At 42.1% G+C, this 20,402-nt stretch overlaps 2 protein-coding genes across 3 annotated transcripts in view; one reads left to right on the forward strand and one right to left on the reverse strand.

The window, feature by feature from the left end:
* Nucleotides 1–5,510, reverse strand: part of LOC135536603 (eukaryotic translation initiation factor 3 subunit B-like) — a 52,326-nt gene extending 46,816 nt beyond the window's left edge. Inside the window, exons 1-3 of the mRNA XM_064962890.1 lie at nucleotides 5,272–5,510; nucleotides 3,203–3,404; nucleotides 2,546–2,665 (exon numbers count right to left, since the gene is read on the reverse strand). Of these exons, the coding sequence (XP_064818962.1) occupies nucleotides 2,546–2,665; nucleotides 3,203–3,404; nucleotides 5,272–5,371 (422 nt within the window). The 5' untranslated portion in view covers nucleotides 5,372–5,510. The remainder of the gene's footprint in view (nucleotides 1–2,545; nucleotides 2,666–3,202; nucleotides 3,405–5,271) is intronic.
* A 162-nt stretch (nucleotides 5,511–5,672) lies between these two features.
* The window catches only part of LOC135536602 (BRCA1-associated ATM activator 1-like), a 48,483-nt gene continuing 33,753 nt past the window's right edge, over nucleotides 5,673–20,402 (forward strand). For both annotated transcript variants that reach the window (XM_064962888.1, XM_064962889.1), the window contains exons 1-3: nucleotides 5,673–5,829; nucleotides 6,076–6,217; nucleotides 19,221–19,375. In XM_064962888.1, the coding sequence (XP_064818960.1) occupies nucleotides 6,091–6,217; nucleotides 19,221–19,375 (282 nt within the window). In that variant the 5' untranslated portion in view covers nucleotides 5,673–5,829; nucleotides 6,076–6,090. The remainder of the gene's footprint in view (nucleotides 5,830–6,075; nucleotides 6,218–19,220; nucleotides 19,376–20,402) is intronic.

Below are 20,402 nucleotides of genomic sequence, written 5' to 3' on the forward strand. Positions count from 1 at the left end.
TAAATGAATAAATACTGTATGGGGATGAGGTAGGTAGATAGATGGGCTGTTTACAGATGGGCTATGTACAGGTGCAGTGATCTGTGAGCTGCTCTGACAGCTGGCGCTGTGAGGGGAGCTAATGAAGGAGATATGAGTCTCCAGCTTCAGAGATTTTTGCAGTTCGTTCCAGTCATTGGCAGCAGAGAACTGGAAGGAAAGACGACCAAAGGAGGAATTGGCTTTGGGGGTGACCAGTGAGATATACCTGCTGGAGCGCGTGGCCCCCCATCTACAGCAGGCAGTTCTATATCACGTATATCTATTGGCAAACCTTTCTGCCGTGTTGACGTTGTGCCTAGATGCCCCCGGACACCCCATATAGCAGCTGGAATGATGCTCCCGGACACCCCATATAACAGCTGGAATGATGCCCCCGGACACCCCATATAACAGCTGGAATGATGCCCCCGGACACCCCATATAACAGCTGGAATGATGCCCCCGGACACCCCATATAACAGCTGGAATGATGCCCCAGACACCCCATATAACAGCTGGAATGATGCCCCTGAACACCCCATATAACAGCTGGAATGGTGCTCCCGGACACCCCATATAACAGCTGGAATGGTGCTCCCGGACACCCCATATAACAGCTGGAATGATGCCCCTGAACACCCCATTTAACAGCTGGAATGATGCTCCCGGACACCCCATATAACAGCTGGAATGATGCCCCTGAACACCCCATTTAACAGCTGGAATGATGCCCCTGAACACCCCATATAACAGCTGGAATGATGCCCCTGAACACCCCATTTAACAGCTGGAATGATGCCCCTGAACACCCCATATAACAGCTGGAATGATGCCCCAGACACCCCATATACAGTGCCTTGCGGAAGTATTCGGCCCCCTTGAACTTTGCGACCTTTTGCCACATTTCAGGCTTCAAACAAAGATATAAAACTGTATTTTTTTGTGAAGAATCAACAACAAGTGGGACACGATCATGAAGTGGAACGACATTTACTGGATATTTCAAACTTTTTTAACAAATGAAAAACTGAAAAATTGGGCGTGCAAAATTATTCAGCCCCTTTACTTTCAGTGCAGCAAACTCTCTCCAGAAGTTCAGTGAGGATCTCTGAATGATCCAATGTTGACCTAAATAACTAATGATGATAAATACAATCCACCTGTGTGTAATCAAGTCTCCGTATAAATGCACCTGCACTGTGATAGTCTCAGAGGTCCGTTAAAAGTGCAGAGAGCATCATGAAGAACAAGGAACACACTAGGCAGGTCCGAGATACTGTTGTGAAGAAGTTTAAAGCCGGATTTGGATACAAAAAGATTTCCCAAGCTTTAAACATCCCAAGGAGCACTGTGCAAGCGATAATATTGAAATGGAAGGAGTATCAGACCACTGCAAATCTACCAAGACCTGGCCGTCCCTCTAAACTTTCAGCTCATACAAGGAGAAGACTGATCAGAGATGCAGCCAAGAGGCCCATGATCACTCTGGATGAACTGCAGAGATCTACAGCTGAGGTGGGAGACTGTCCATAGGACAACAATCAGTCGCATATTGCACAAATCTGGCCTTTATGGAAGAGTGGCAAGAAGAAAGCCATTTCTTAAAGATATCCATAAAACGTGTCGTTTAAAGTTTGCCACAAGCCACCTGGGAGACACACCAAACATGTGGAAGAAGGTGCTCTGGTCAGATGAAACCGAAATTGACAACAATGCAATGGCAACAATGCAAAACGTTATGTTTGGCGTAAAAGCAACACAGCTCATCACCCTGAACACACCATACCCACTGTCAAACATGGTGGTGGCAGCATCATGGTTTGGGCCTGCTTTTCTTCAGCAGGGACAGGGAAGATGGTTAAAATTGATGGGAAGATGGATGGAGCCAAATACAGGACCATTCTGGAAGAAAACCTGATGGAGTCTGCAAAAGACCTGAGACTGGGACGGAGATTTGTCTTCCAACAAGACAATGATCCAAAACATAAAGCAAAATCTACAATGGAATGGTTCAAAAATAAACATATCCAGGTGTTAGAATGGCCAAGGCAAAGTCCAGACCTGAACCCAATCGAGAATCTGTGGAAAGAACTGAAAACTGCTGTTCACAAATGCTCTCCATCCAACCTCACTGAGCTCGAGCTGTTTTGCAAGGAGGAATGGGAAAGAATTTCAGTCTCTCGATGTGCAAAACTGATAGAGACATACCCCAAGCGACTTACAGCTGTAATCACAGCAAAAGGTGGCGCTACAAAGTATTAACTTAAGGGGGCTGAATAATTTTGCACGCCCAATTTTTCAGTTTTTGATTTGTTAAAAAAGTTTGAAATATCCAATAAATGTCATTCCACTTCATGATTGTGTCCCACTTGTTGTTGATTCTTCACAAAAAAATACAGTTTTATATATTTATGTTTGAAGCCTGAAATGTGGCAAAAGGTCGCAAAGTTCAAGGGGGCCCGAATACTTTCGCAAGGCACTGTAACAGCTGGACACCCTGTGTTTGTGTGTGGTGTTTTCGTACTTGTCGAAGTCGGTGAACACATTGACTCTGAAGGTGTGCTGCTTGTCCAGCTTGTAGCCGTCAGCGTTCTTCACTGCCTCCAGAGCCTGAGTGGGAGCCCCATACTCCAGGAAGATGTACCTACAGAGATAATAGGAGATAAAACATGAACTACTACTAAAACTCTACTGCTCACCCTACACCATAACAGTGTTGCCATGACACCAGTATTGTGATACTAACACACCAGATTTCCTCAGCAAACAAAGACTAAACTCTCTGGTCCTTTAAAAACCTACTTTGCGTAAAATATTGTGCTGTAGCTACAACCTCCCTTAACCCTCCTACAACCTCCCTTAACCCTCCTACAACCTCCCTTAACCCTCCTACAACCTCCCTGAACCCTCCTACAGCCTCCCTTAACCCTCCTACAGCCTCCCTTAACCCTCCTACAGCCTCCCTTAACCCTCCTACAACCTCCCTTAACCCTCCTACAGCCTCCCTTAACCCTCCTACAGCCTCCCTTAACCCTCCTACAGCCACCCTTAACCCTCCTACAGCCTCCCTTAACCCTCCTACAGCCACCCTTAACCCTCCTACAGCCTCCCTTAACCCTCCTACAGCCTCCCTTAACCCTCCTACAGCCCCCCTGCACCCTCCCTGCACCCCCCTGCTCACCCCTTCGTGAGTCCTTCAGGTCCGTCGACCGTCGGGTAGAACTCGTTGGTGATCTTGCCGAACTTGGAGAATATCTTGTGGATGACGTTCTTCAGTTTCTCCAGGCGCTCGGGGCCGACCTGGGGCACATTGTCCACGACAACCACAGAGTCTATCCCGTCTGCCTCCTGGGGCTTCTCCCGCAGCAGGTCACCCAGTAACTCTACGGGGGGGGGGGGGGTAAAGAGAATGTTATGGGCGGCAGGGTAGCCTAGTGGTTAGAGCGTTGGACTAGTAACCCGAAAGGTTGCAAGTTCGAAGCCCCGAGCTGACAAGGTACAAATCTATCGTTCTGCCCCTGAACAGGCAGTTAACCAGGCCGTCATTGAAAATAAGAATTTGTTCTTAACTGACTTGCCTAGTAAAATAAAAGGTAAAATAAAAATTTGATGAGGTAGTTTATCAAACCAGGGTTTTCCATATGATTGATTGTGTCAAAGACAAAGACGGGCCTCATGTTATTTGATGAGGTAGTTTTATCAAACCAGGGTTTTCCATATCATTGATTGTGTCAAAGACAAAGACGGGCCTCATGTTATTTGATGAGGTAGTTTTATCAAACCAGGGTTTTCCATATCATTGATTGTGTAAAGACAAAGACGGGCCTCATGTTATTTGAGGAGGTAGTTTGATCAAACCAGGGTTTTCCATATCATTGATTGTGTCAAAGACAAAGACGGGCCTCATGTTATTTGATGAGGTAGTTTGATCAAACCAGGGTTTCCCATATCATTGATTGTGTAAAGACAAAGACGGGCCTCATGTTATTTGATGAGGTTAGTTTGATCAAACCAGGGTTTTCCATATCATTGATTGTGTAAAGACAAAGACGGGCCTCATGTTATTTGAGGAGGTAGTTTGATCAAACCAGGGTTTTCCATATCATTGATTGTGTCAAAGACAAAGACAGGCCTCATGTTATTTGAGGAGGTAGTTTGATCAAACCAGGGTTTTCCATATCATTGATTGTGTCAAAGACAAAGACAGGCCTCATGTTATTTGAGGAGGTAGTTTGATCAAACCAGGGTTTTCCATATCATTGATTGTGTCAAAGACAAAGACAGGCCTCATGTTATTTGAGGAGGTAGTTTGATCAAACCAGGGTTTTCCATATCATTGATTGTGTAAAGACAAAGACAGGCCTCATGTATTAATAATGCCATTCAGCATAAACTTTTAATCTCTTTATCTAAAGCGACTCACGTGTGCATACATTTTTACATGTTTTTAGCAATTAACTGGAGACAATGTCACCTAAAATTAGCTCTGTTGTCCCCCACAGAAAGTGAATTTACCATTGTTGCCACACCTGCTGAAAATTAAACTTGGATAAAGGCTATGAGGATGTAGTTTGGGCTTTGTTGTGTGTTTTTATAAACCTATATCTGCATTCACTATTATCTGACAGCCGGTAGTTGAGGTTGGACAGTAAAACACTGACGGCGGGGAGTCAAAATGTCCCGCTTCAACTAACTGGAAACCAAAACAGTTATGCTCACATTTTGTTTACAATAAGAACATAGCTAACAAACAAAATGTGTAAAATGTCACAGACGTAGTAAATATTTCTCCTTTTGGTACGCCATCTGTATGGACAACTTTGAGTGAATCCGCATGAATGAATCCACTGTTAGCTTTTAGCAGCTACTGTAGCTAACTAATATTATCACTTAAAATGAACATCCTCAAAAAAAAAGTCATCATTAACTGATCTTCAAGTTGACCCTTCCAAAAAAAAACACGTTTTAAAAAGTATTTTAACAATAATTTATATACATTTTGGTTTATATTACATATGATGGCCTTGTAGCTAACTAACATTATCACTTAATGAACGTCCTCATTAACTGATATTCACGTTGAACCTTCAAATATATTTTAAATATGTCAATTATTTATACCCATGTTGGTTTATATGTCCATGTACTACATATGATGGCCTTGTAGCCAACTACTATGTGTTAAAAACAACGTGCTAAGCGGCTCTCCAGGCCGCATTATAATCCGGCATCTTTCCTGCGTTTCCTCACCTTCATCGTCGACATCATCTTCAAAGTCTTCTGGGTCACTGAACGACGGTTCCTCCTCGTCGAAATCGACATCAACCGGCATATCCTCCGTGTCGTGCATTTAACAGGCGAAAGAAGTGTGTGTTAGTCGACGCTAAATCGGTGTAAAATGTAGATTTTGTGTATCACCATGTGCGATTTACGTGAAAATGGACGAATTGCGGGGAAACGTCGAGGAGGAGTTTAACTTCCGGTTTCGCGATATCACTACAGACACGTGTTAGTGTGTCGATAGGCTGCAGTGCGATGCGATGCCTTTTAGATTCAGTTTACCAGATTGTATGAGATCGGAGAAAATGCGCAGTTGCTGTTATTATTCTTTTTAAATCGTTTTTTTTTAATGCACACACCTTGAATGGTCCTTCTTACTTTCCGTAGTGAGGGAATCCATGAACGCACGCTTCGGTAAAACGGAACACGGTTTCAGTCCCGCGTGATACTTTTCAGGCGATTGCTATCTATCAAGCTTCGTGAATTTGTCCCTAAATTGCTTCTCAGATATCTTCAACATATACCTAGGTACTGTGGTTATCGTGCATTTGTCATTCAACTCAGTTGTTTTGTGTAGCTGACTTGGTTAACTTGATTACGAACGTGTTGCCATACAGTTCCTTACTTTACTTAGCAAGCTATCTCTGGTCCAGGGCGGCAGTGTGCTTTACTATTAGACTCGATGAACGCTTACTAAACGCCCTGGACCAGAGCTAGTAAACTACAATCTGTCTAAACTAAAGTCATATTCCCCCTCTTGGCTTTTCCCCATAGACATCTCTAAGCAGCATGGACAGTGAGTGCCTGGTGTTGTTGCCTCGGGTGTGCGCTGTACTAGCGGACCCCAGACAGTCCCTACCAGATGACACCAGCTTCGAGAAACTGCTGGACTGGTTCACTGGTCTCACCAAGGAGGGTGAGGAGACACACACACACACACAGAGAAAGGTCTCACAAGCAAGAATAAGGAGGAGAGACTTCATATATAATCTCTCACACACACAGCGAGGATGAATCAAATCAAAAAAAAATTGTCACATACACATGGTTAGCAGATGTTAATGCGAGTGGAGCGAAATGCTTGTGCTTCTAGTTCCGACAATGCAGTAATAACCAACAAGTAATCTAACTAATAATTACAAAACTACTGTCTTATACACACAAGTGTAAGGGGATAAAGAATATGTACATAAAGATATATGAATGAGTGATGGTACAGAGCAGCATAGGCAAGATACAGTAGATGGTATCGAGTACAGTATATACATATGAGATGAGTATGTAAACAAAGTGGCATAGTTAAAGTGACTAGTGATACATGTATTACATAAAGATGCAGTAGATGATATAGAGTACAGTATATACGTATACATATGAGATGAATAATGTAGGGTATGTAAACATTATATTAGGTAGCATTGTTTAAAGTGGCTAGTGATATATTTTACATCAATTCCCATTATTGAAGTGGCTGGAGTTGAGTCAGTGTGTTGGCAGCAGCCACTCAATGTTAGTGGTTGCTGTTTAACAGTCTGATGGCCTTGAGATAGAAGCTGTTTTTCAGTCTCTCTGTCCCAGCTTTGATGCACCTGTACTGACCTCGCCTTCTGGATGATAGCGGGGTGAACAGGCAGTGGCTCGGCTGGTTGTTGTCCTTGATGATCTTTATGGCCTTCCTGTAACATCGGGTGGTGTAGGTGTCCTGGAGGGCAGGTAGTTTGCCCCCGGTGATGCGTTGTGCAGACCTCACTACCCTCTGGAGAGCCTTACGGTTGTGGGCGGAGCAGTTGCCGTACCAGGCGGTGATACAGCCCGCCAGGATGCTCTCGATTGTGCATCTGTAGAAGTTTGTGAGTGCTTTTGGTGACAAGCCACATTTTTTCATCCTCCTGAGGTTGAAGAGGCGCTGCTGCGCCTTCTTCACGATGCTGTCTGTGTGGGTGGACCAATTCAGTTTGTCTGTGATGTGTATGCCGGGGAACTTAAAACTTACTACCCTCTCCACTACTGTCCCATCGATGTGGATAGGGGGGTGTTCCCTCTGCTGTTTCCTGAAGTCCACAATCATCTCCTTAGTTTTGTTGACGTTGAGTGTGAGGTTATTTTCCTGACACCACACTCCGAGGGCCCTCACCTCCTCCCTGTAGGCTGTCTCGTCGTTGTTGGTAATCAAGCCTACCACTGTTGTGTCGTCCGCAAACTTGATGATTGAGTTGGAGGCGTGCGTGGCCACGCAGTCGTGGGTGAACAGGGAGTACAGGAGAGGGCTCAGAACGCACCCTTGTGGGGCCCCAGTGTTGAGGATCAGCGGGGTGGAGATTATGTTGCCTACCCTCACCACCTTGGGGCGGCCCGTCAGGAAGTCCAGTACCCAGTTGCACAGGGCGGGGTCGAGACCCAGGGTCTCGAGCTTGATGACGAGCTTGGAGGGTACTATGGTGTTAAATGCCGAGCTGTAGTCGATGAACAGCATTCTCACATAGGTATTCCTCTTGTCCAGATGGGCTAGGGCAGTGTGCAGTGTGGTTGAGATTGTATCGTCTGTGGACCTATTTGGGCGGTAAGCAAATTGGAGTGGGTCTAGGGTGTCAGGTAGGGTGGAGGTGATATGGTCCTTGACTAGTCTCTCAAAGCACTTCATGATGACGGAAGTGAGTGCTACGGGGCGGTAGTCGTTTAGCTCAGTTACCTTAGCTTTCTTGGGAACAGGAACAATGGTGGCCCTCTTGAAGCATGTGCGAACAGCAGACTGAGATAGGGATTGATTGAATATGTCCGTAAACACACAGACTTCCTATATAATCTCACACACACCGAGGATGAGAGACTTCCTATATAATCTCTCACACACCGCGAGGAGGAGAGACTTCCTATATAATCTCACACACAGCGAGGATGAGAGACTTCCTATATAATCTCACACACACACAGCGAGGATGAGACTTCCTATATAATCTCACACACCGCGAGGAGGAGAGACTTCCTATATAATCTCACACACAGCGAGGATGAGAGACTTCCTATATAATCTCACACACAGCGAGGAGGAGAGACTTCCTATATAATCTCACTCACACACAGGGAGGATGATAGACTTCCTATATAATCTCACACACAGCGAGGATGAGAGACTTCCTATATAATCTCACACACACACAGCGAGGATGAGACTTCCTATATAATCTCACTCACACAGCGAGGATGAGAGACTTCCTATATAATCTCACACACACAGCGAGGATGAGAGACTTCCTATATAATCTCTCACACAGCGAGGATGAGAGACTTCCTATATAATCACACACACAGCGAGGATGAGAGACTTCCTATATAATCTCACACACACAGCGAGGATGAGAGACTTCCTATATAATCTCTCACACAGCGAGGATGAGAGACTTCCTATATAATCACAGACACAGCGAGGATGAGAGACTTCCTATATAATCTCACACACACACAGCGAGGATGAGACTTCCTATATAATCTCACACACACAGCAAGGATGAGAGACTTCCTATATAATCTCACACACAGCGAGGAGGAGAGACTTCCTATATAATCTCAAACACAGCGAGGATGAGAGACTTCCTATATAATCTCTCACACACACAGCGAGGATGAGAGACTTCCTATATAATCTCTCACACACACAGTGAGGATGAGAGACGTCCTATATAATCTCACTCACACACAGGGAGGATGAGAGACTTCCTATATAATCTCACACACACACAGCGAGGATGAGAGACTTCCTATATAATCTCACACACACACAGCGAGGATGAGACTTCCTATATAATCTCACACACAGCGAGGATGAGAGACTTCCTATATAATCTCACACACAGGGAGGATGAGAGACTTCCTATATAATCTCACACACAGCGAGGATGAGAGACTTCCTATATAATCTCACACACAGCGAGGATGAGAGACTTCCTATACAATCTCACATACAGCGAGGATGAGAGACTTCCTATGTAATCTCACACACACACAGCGAGGATGAGACTTCCTATATAATCTCACACACACACAGCGAGGATAAGACTTCCTGTATAATCTCTCACACACACAGCGAGGAGGAGAGACTTCCTATATAATCTCACACACACACAGCGAGGATGAGAGACTTCCTATATAATCTCACACACAGCGAGGATGAGAGACTTCCTATATAATCTCACACACACACAGCGAGGATGAGACTTCCTATATAATCTCACTCACACAGCGAGGATGAGAGACTTCCTATATAATCTCACACACACAGCGAGGATGAGAGACTTCCTATATAATCTCTCACACAGCGAGGATGAGAGACTTCCTATATAATCACACACACAGCGAGGATGAGAGACTTCCTATATAATCTCACACACACAGCGAGGATGAGAGACTTCCTATATAATCTCTCACACAGCGAGGATGAGAGACTTCCTATATAATCACACACACAGCGAGGATGAGAGACTTCCTATATAATCTCACACACACACAGCGAGGATGAGACTTCCTATATAATCTCACACACACAGCAAGGATGAGAGACTTCCTATATAATCTCACACACAGCGAGGAGGAGAGACTTCCTATATAATCTCAAACACAGCGAGGATGAGAGACTTCCTATATAATCTCACACACAGCGAGGATGAGAGACTTCCAATATAATCTCTCACACAGCGAGGATGAGAGACTTCCTATATAATCACACACACAGCGAGGATGAGAGACTTCCTATATAATCTCACACACACACAGCGAGGATGAGACTTCCTATATAATCTCACACACACAGCGAGGATGAGAGACTTCCTATATAATCTCACACACACAGCGAGGAGGAGAGACTTCCTATATAATCTCAAACACAGCGAGGATGAGAGACTTCCTATATAATCTCACACACAGCGAGGATGAGAGACTTCCTATATAATCTCTCACACACACAGCGAGGATGAGAGACTTCCTATATAATCTCTCACACACACAGCGAGGATGAGAGACTTCCTATATAATCTCTCACACACACAGCGAGGATGAGAGACGTCCTATATAATCTCACTCACACACAGGGAGGATGAGAGACTTCCTATATAATCTCACACACACACAGCGAGGATGAGACTTCCTATATAATCTCACACACAGCGAGGATGAGAGACTTCCTATATAATCTCACACACAGGGAGGATGAGAGACTTCCTATATAATCTCACACACACACAGCGAGGATGAGACTTCCTATATAATCTCACACACAGCGAGGATGAGAGACTTCCTATATAATCTCACACACAGGGAGGATGAGAGACTTCCTATATAATCTCACACACAGCGAGGATGAGAGACTTCCTATATAATCTCACACACAGCGAGGATGAGAGACTTCCTATACAATCTCACATACAGCGAGGATGAGAGACTTCCTATGTAATCTCACACACACACAGCGAGGATGAGACTTCCTATATAATCTCACACACACACAGCGAGGATAAGACTTCCTGTATAATCTCTCACACACACAGCGAGGATGAGACTTCCTGGATAATCTCACACACACACAGCGAGGATGAGAGACTTCCTATATAATCTCACACACAGCGAGGATGAGAGACTTCCTATATAATCTCACACACACACAGCGAGGATGAGAGACTTCCTATATAATCTCTCACACAGCGAGGATGAGAGACTTCCTATATAATCTCACACACAGCGAGGATGAGAGACTTCCTATATAATCTCACACACACAGCGAGGATGAGAGACTTCCTATATAATCTCACACACACAGCGAGGATGAGAGACTTCCTATATAATCTCTCACACACACAGTGAGGATGAGACTTCCTATATAATCTCACACACACAGCGAGGATGAGAGACTTCCTATATAATCTCTCACACACAGCGAGGATGAGAGACTTCCTATATAATCTCTCACACACACAGCGAGGATGAGAGACGTCCTGTATAATCACACACACAGCGAGGAGGAGAGACTTCTTATATAATCTCACACACACACAGCGAGGATGAGAGACTTCCTATATAATCTCTCTCACAGCGAGGAGGAGAGACTTCCTATATAATCTCACACACAGCGAGGATGAGAGACTTCCTATATAATCTCTCACACACACAGTGAGGATGAGACTTCCTATATAATCTCACTCACACAGCGAGGATGAGACACTAACTATATAATCTCACACACAGCGACGAGGATGAGACTTCCTATATAATCTCTCACACACACAGCGAGGATGAGAGACTTCCAATATAATCTCACACACACACAGCGAGGATGAGAGACTTCCTATATAATCTCACACACAGCGAGGATGAGACTTCCTATATAATCTCACACACACACAGCGAGGATGAGAGACTTCCTATATAATCTCACACACACAGCGAGGATGAGAGACTTCCTATATAATCTCACTCACACAGCGAGGATGAGACTTCCTATATAATCTCACACACAGCGAGGATGAGAGACTTCCTATATAATCTCACACACACAGCGAGGATGAGAGACTTCCTATATAATCTCACACACACACAGCGAGGATGAGAGACTTCCTATATAATCTCACACACACACAGCGAGGATGAGAGACTTCCTATATAATCTCACACACACACAGCGAGGATGAGAGACTTCCTATATAATCTCACACACACACAGCGAGGATGAGACTTCCTATATAATCTCACACACACACAGCGAGGATGAGACTTCCTGTATAATCTCACACACAGAGAGGATGAGAGACTTCCTATATAATCTCTCTCACACAGCGAGGATGAGAGACTTCCTATATAATCTCACACACACAGCGAGGATGAGAGACTTCCTATATAATCTCACACACAGCGAGGAGGAGAGACTTCCTATATAATCTCACACACAGCGAGGATGAGAGACTTCCTATATAATCTCACACACACACAGCGAGGATGAGAGACTTCCTATATAATCTCACACATACACAGCGAGGATGAGAGACTTCCTATATAATCTCTCACACAGCGAGGATGAGAGACTTCCTATATAATCTCACACACACAGCGAGGAGGAGAGACTTCCTATATAATCTCACACACACAGCGAAGATGAGACTTCCTAGATAATCTCACACACACACAGCGAGGATGAGAGACTTCCTATATAATCACACACACACAGCGAGGAGGAGAGACTTCCTGTATAATCTCACACACAGCGAGGATGAGAGACTTCCTATATAATCTCACACACACAGCGAGGAGGAGAGACTTCCTGTATAATCTCACACACAGCGAGGATGAGAGACTTCCTGTATAATCTCACACACAGCGAGGAGGAGAGACTTCCTGTATAATCTCACACACAGCGAGGAGGAGAGACTTCCTGTATAATCTCACACACAGCGAGGATGAGAGACTTCCTATATAATCTCACACACAGCGAGGAGGAGAGACTTCCTATATAATCTCACACACAGCGAGGAGGAGAGACTTCCTATGTAATCTCACACACAGCGAGGAGGAGAGACTTCCTATATAATCTCTCACACACAGCGAGGATGAGAGACTTCCTATATAATCTCTCACACACAGCAAGGATGAGACTTCCTATATAATCTCTCACACACAGCGAGGATGAGAGACTTCCTATATAATCTCACACACAGCGAGGAGGAGAGACTTCCTATATAATCTCTCACACAGCGAGGATGAGACTTCCTATATAATCTCACACACAGCGAGGATGAGAGACTTCCTATATAATCTCACACACAGCGAGGAGGAGAGACTTCCTATATAATCTCACACACAGCGAGGAGGAGAGACTTCCTATATAATCTCACACACAGCGAGGAGGAGAGACTTCCTATATAATCTCACACACAGCGAGGAGGAGAGACTTCCTATATAATCACACACACAGCGAGGATGAGAGACTTCCTATATAATCTCACACACAGCGAGGATGAGAGACTTCCTATATAATCTCACACACAGCGAGGATGAGAGACTTCCTATATAATCTCTGACACAGCGAGGATGAGAGACTTCCTATATAATCTCACACACACACAGCGAGGATGATACTTCCTATATAATCTCACACACAGCGAGGATGAGAGACTTCCTATATAATCTCTCACACAGCGAGGATGAGACTTCCTATATAATCTCACACACAGCGAGGATGAGAGACTTCCTATATAATCTCACACACAGCGAGGATGAGACTTCCTGTATAATCTCACACACAGAGAGGATGAGAGACTTCCTATATAATCTCTCTCACACAGCGAGGATGAGAGACTTCCTATATAATCTCACACACACAGCGAGGATGAGAGACTTCCTATATAATCTCACACACAGCGAGGAGGAGAGACTTCCTATATAATCTCACACACAGCGAGGATGAGAGACTTCCTATATAATCTCACACACACACAGCGAGGATGAGAGACTTCCTATATAATCTCACACATACACAGCGAGGATGAGAGACTTCCTATATAATCTCTCACACAGCGAGGATGAGAGACTTCCTATATAATCTCACACACACAGCGAGGAGGAGAGACTTCCTATATAATCTCACACACACAGCGAAGATGAGACTTCCTAGATAATCTCACACACACACAGCGAGGATGAGAGACTTCCTATATAATCACACACACACAGCGAGGAGGAGAGACTTCCTGTATAATCTCACACACAGCGAGGATGAGAGACTTCCTATATAATCTCACACACACAGCGAGGAGGAGAGACTTCCTGTATAATCTCACACACAGCGAGGATGAGAGACTTCCTGTATAATCTCACACACAGCGAGGAGGAGAGACTTCCTGTATAATCTCACACACAGCGAGGAGGAGAGACTTCCTGTATAATCTCACACACAGCGAGGATGAGAGACTTCCTATATAATCTCACACACAGCGAGGAGGAGAGACTTCCTATATAATCTCACACACAGCGAGGAGGAGAGACTTCCTATATAATCTCACACACAGCGAGGAGGAGAGACTTCCTATATAATCTCTCACACACAGCGAGGATGAGAGACTTCCTATATAATCTCTCACACACAGCAAGGATGAGACTTCCTATATAATCTCACACACAGCGAGGATGAGAGACTTCCTATATAATCTCACACACAGCGAGGAGGAGAGACTTCCTATATAATCTCTCACACAGCGAGGATGAGACTTCCTATATAATCTCACACACAGCGAGGATGAGAGACTTCCTATATAATCTCACACACAGCGAGGAGGAGAGACTTCCTATATAATCTCACACACAGCGAGGAGGAGAGACTTCCTATATAATCTCACACACAGCGAGGAGGAGAGACTTCCTATATAATCTCACACACAGCGAGGAGGAGAGACTTCCTATATAATCACACACACAGCGAGGATGAGAGACTTCCTATATAATCTCACACACAGCGAGGATGAGAGACTTCCTATATAATCTCACACACAGCGAGGATGAGAGACTTCCTATATAATCTCTCACACAGCGAGGATGAGAGACTTCCTATATAATCTCACACACACACAGCGAGGATGATACTTCCTATATAATCTCACACACAGCGAGGATGAGAGACTTCCTATATAATCTCACACACAGCGAGGATGAGAGACTTCCTATATAATCACACACACAGCGAGGATGAGAGACTTCCTATATAATCTCACACACAGCGAGGATGAGAGACTTCCTATATAATCTCACACACAGCGAGGATGAGAGACTTCCTATATAATCTCACACACAGCGAGGATGAGAGACTTCCTATATAATCTCACACACAGCGAGGATGAGAGACTTCCTATATAATCTCACACACAGCGAGGAGGAGAGACTTCCTATATAATCTCTCACACAGCGAGGAGGAGAGACTTCCTATATAATCTCACACACAGCGAGGAGGAGAGACTTCCTATATAATCTCACACACAGCGAGGAGGAGAGACTTCCTATATAATCTCACACACAGCGAGGAGGAGAGACTTCCTATATAATCTCTCACACACAGCGAGGATGAGAGACTTCCTATATAATCTCTCACACACAGCAAGGATGAGACTTCCTATATAATCTCTCACACACAGCGAGGATGAGAGACTTCCTATATAATCTCACACACAGCGAGGAGGAGAGACTTCCTATATAATCTCACACACAGCGAGGATGAGACTTCCTATATAATCTCACACACAGCGAGGATGAGAGACTTCCTATATAATCTCACACACAGCGAGGAGGAGAGACTTCCTATATAATCTCACACACAGCGAGGAGGAGAGACTTCCTATATAATCTCACACACAGCGAGGAGGAGAGACTTCCTATATAATCTCACACACAGCGAGGAGGAGAGACTTCCTATATAATCTCACACACAGCGAGGAGGAGAGACTTCCTATATAATCTCACACACAGCGAGGATGAGAGACTTCCTATATAATCTCACACACAGCGAGGAGGAGAGACTTCCTATATAATCACACACACAGCGAGGATGAGAGACTTCCTATATAATCTCACACACAGCGAGGATGAGAGACTTCCTATATAATCTCACACACAGCGAGGATGAGAGACTTCCTATATAATCTCTCACACAGCGAGGATGAGAGACTTCCTATATAATCTCACACACACACAGCGAGGATGAGACTTCCTATATAATCTCACACACAGCGAGGATGAGAGACTTCCTATATAATCTCACACACAGCGAGGATGAGAGACTTCCTATATAATCACACACACAGCGAGGATGAGAGACTTCCTATATAATCTCACACACAGCGAGGATGAGAGACTTCCTATATAATCTCACACACAGCGAGGATGAGAGACTTCCTATATAATCTCACACACAGCGAGGATGAGAGACTTCCTATATAATCTCACACACAGCGAGGATGAGAGACTTCCTATATAATCTCACACACAGCGAGGATGAGAGACTTCCTATATAATCTCACACACAGCGAGGATGAGAGACTTCCTATATAATCTCACACACAGCGAGGATGAGAGACTTCCTATATAATCTCACACACAGCGAGGATGAGAGACTTCCTATATAATCTCACACACAGCGAGGATGAGAGACTTCCTATATAATCTCACACACAGCGAGGATGAGAGACTACAGATACTTTACTGAATACTGGCCTTGTGTTTATAAGGATATATTGTGTATGAGGTTATATTGTGTGTGAGGTTATATTGTGTGTGAGGTTATATTGTGTGTGAGGTTATATTGTTTATAAGGTTATATTGTGTGTGAGGTTATATTGTGTATGAGGTAATATTGTGTGTGAGGTTATATTGTGTGTGAGGTTATATTGTGTGTGAGGTTATATTGTTTATAAGGTTATATTGTGTGTGAGGTTATATTGTGTGTGAGGTTATATTGTTTATAAGGTTATATTGTGTGTGAGGTTATATTGTGTGTGAGGTTATATTGTGTATGAGGTTATATTGTTTATAAGGTTATATTGTGTGTGAGGTTATATTGTTTATAAGGTTATATTGTATATAAGGTTATATTGTGTGTGAGGTTATATTGTTTATAAGGTTATATTGTTTATAAGGTTATATTGTTTATAAGGTTATATTGTTTATAAGGTTATATTGTTTATGAGGTTATATTGTTTATAAGGTTATATTGTGTGTGAGGTTATATTGTTTATAAGGTTATATTGTTTATAAGGTTATATTGTTTATAAGGTTATATTGTGTATGAGGTTATATTGTTTATAAGGTTATATTGTGTGTAAGGTTATATTGTGTGTGAGGTTATATTGTGTGTGAGGTTATATTGTTTATCAGGTTATATTGTTTATAAGGTTATATTGTGTGTGAGGTTATATTGTGTGTGAGGTTATATTGTTTATAAGGTTATATTGTTTATAAGGTTATATTGTTTATGAGGTTATATTGTTTATGAGGTTATATTGTTTATGAGGTTATATTGTTTATAAGGTTATATTGTGTGTGAGGTTATATTGTTTATAAGGTTATATTGTTTATAAGGTTATATTGTTTATGAGGTTATATTGTTTATAAGGTTATATTGTGTGTGAGGTTATATTGTTTATAAGGTTATATTGTGTATGAGGTTATATTGTTTATAAGGTTATATTGTGTGTGAGGTTATATTGTTTATAAGGTTATATTGTGTATGAGGTTATATTGTGTATGAGGTTATATTGTTTATAAGGTTATATTGTTTATGAGGTTATATTGTGTATGAGGTTATATTGTGTATGAGGTTATATTGTGTATGAGGTTATATTGTGTATAAGGTTATATTGTTTATGAGGTTATATTGTGTATGAGGTTATATTGTTTATGAGGTTATATTGTGTATGAGGTTATATTGTGTATGAGGTTATATTGTGTATAAGGTTATAAGGTTATATTGTTTATAAGGTTATATTGTGTGTGAGGTTATATTGTTTATAAGGTTATATTGTCTATGAGGTTATATTGTTTATGAGGTTATATTGTGTATGAGGTTATATTGTGTATGAGGTTATATTGTGTATAAGGTTATATTGTGTATGAGGTTATATTGTTTATAAGGTTATATTGTTTATAAGGATATATTGTGTGTGAGGTTATATTGTTTATAAGGTTATATTGTTTGTAAGGTTATATTGTGTATGAGGTTATATTGTGTATGAGGTTATATTGTGTATAAGGTTATATTGTGTATGAGGTTATATTGTGTATAAGGTTATATTGTCTATGAGGTTATATTGTGTGTGAGGTTATATTGTTTATGAGGTTATATTGTGTATAAGGTTATATTGTGTATAAGGTTATATTGTTTATAAGGTTATATTGTGTATGAGGTTATATTGTGTATGAGGTTATATTGTGTATAAGGTTATATTGTGTATGAGGTTATATTGTGTATGAGGTTATATTGTGTGTGAGGTTATATTGTGTGTGAGGTTATATTGTGTATGAGGTTATATTGTGTATGAGGTTATATTGTTTATAAGGTTATATTGTTTATAAGGTTATATTGTGTGTGAGGTTATATTGTTTATAAGGTTATATTGTGTGTGAGGTTATATTGTTTATAAGGTTATATTGTTTATAAGGTTATATTGTGTGTGAGGTTATATTGTTTATAAGGTTATATTGTGTATAAGGTTATATTGTCTATGAGGTTATATTGTGTGTGAGGTTATATTGTTTATGAGGTTATATTGTGTATGAGGTTATATTGTGTATAAGGTTATATTGTGTATGAGGTTATATTGTGTATGAGGTTATATTGTGTATGAGGTTATATTGTTTATGAGGTTATATTGTGTGTGAGGTTATATTGTGTATGAGGTTATATTGTGTATGAGGTTATATTGTTTATAAGGTTATATTGTTTATAAGGTTATATTGTGTGTGAGGTTATATTGTTTATAAGGTTATATTGTGTGTGAGGTTATATTGTTAATAAGGTTATATTGTTTATAAGGTTATATTGTGTGTGAGGTTATATTGTTTATAAGGTTATATTGTTTATAAGGTTATATTGTTTATAAGGTTATATTGTGTATGAGGTTATATTATTGATAGGTTTATACACTTTGTTTATTTGACCATGTGTTACAGTACTGTTGGGCAGGAAAACAAGTTTGAGCCCAGCAGGCCACACCAGCTCTTTATGGATATTGGCCACACCAGCTCTAAGCGATCATGACCTACACAAATGACCGCCCTGCTATTCCCTACATAGGGAACCGTTGACCAGGCATTATGGCACCGCAGTGCACTGTGGGAATAGGTTGCCATTTGGGACACAGACAATAATATCTAATAACACCTGTGGCGATGTTTTCCAGACCATGGCCTGGCCCTATTGGAGTCCTGCCCCTGTCTGGTGGACTACATATCCACCGTGTGTCTGGACAAAACTACAGATCCCAGCATGCTTTCCTTCAGCCTCAAGCTTTCCGGCCTGCTGGCGGCCAGCCAACACGGCTTCAACCTGCTGCAGGTGAACTTACTGACTGATAGATATGTTCAATCCATCCAGGTAGTATTGCATGGGTAGAAGGAAACGCACACGAATCAGATGTTAATGGTCACATACACATGGTTAGCAGATGTTATTGGTCACATGGTTAGCAGATGTTATTGGTCACATACACATGGTTAGCAGATGTTATTGGTCACATACACATGGTTAGCAGATGTTATTGGTCACATGGTTAGCAGATGTTATTGGTCACATGGTTAGCAGATGTTATTGGTCACATACACATGGTTAGCAGATGTTATTGGTCACATGGTTAGCAGATGTTATTGGTCACATACACATGGTTAGCAGATGTTATTGGTCACATGGTTAGCAGATGTTATTGGTCACATGGTTAGCAGATGTTATTGGTCACATGGTTAGCAGATGTTATTGGTCACATACACATGGTTAGCAGATGTTATTGGTCACATGGTTAGCAGATGTTATTGGTCACATGGTTAGCAGATGTTATTGGTCACATGGTTGGCAGATGTTATTGGTCACATGGTTAGCAGATGTTATTGGTGACATACACATGGTTAGCAGATGTTACTGGTCACATACACATGGTTAGCAGATGTTATTGGTCACATGGTTAGCAGATGTTATTGGTCACATGGTTAGCAGATGTTATTGGTGACATACACATGGTTAGCAGATGTTATTGGTGACACACATGGTTAGCAGATGTTATTGGTGACACACATGGTTAGCAGATGTTATTGGTGACATACACATGGTTAGCAGATGTTATTGGTGACATACACATGGTTAGCAGATGTTATTGGTGACATACACATGGTTAGCAGATGTTATTGGTCACATACACATGGTTAGCAGATGTTATTGGTCACATACACATGGTTAGCAGATGTTATTGGTCACATACACATGGTTAGCAGATGTTAATGGTCACATACACATGGTTAGCAGATGTTATGGTTAGCAGATGTTATTGGTGACATACACATGGTTAGCAGATGTTATTGGTGACATACACATG

This window comes from Oncorhynchus masou, unplaced genomic scaffold, assembly GCF_036934945.1.
Source record: "Oncorhynchus masou masou isolate Uvic2021 unplaced genomic scaffold, UVic_Omas_1.1 unplaced_scaffold_643, whole genome shotgun sequence".
NCBI classification, from domain to species: Eukaryota; Metazoa; Chordata; class Actinopteri; order Salmoniformes; family Salmonidae; genus Oncorhynchus; species Oncorhynchus masou.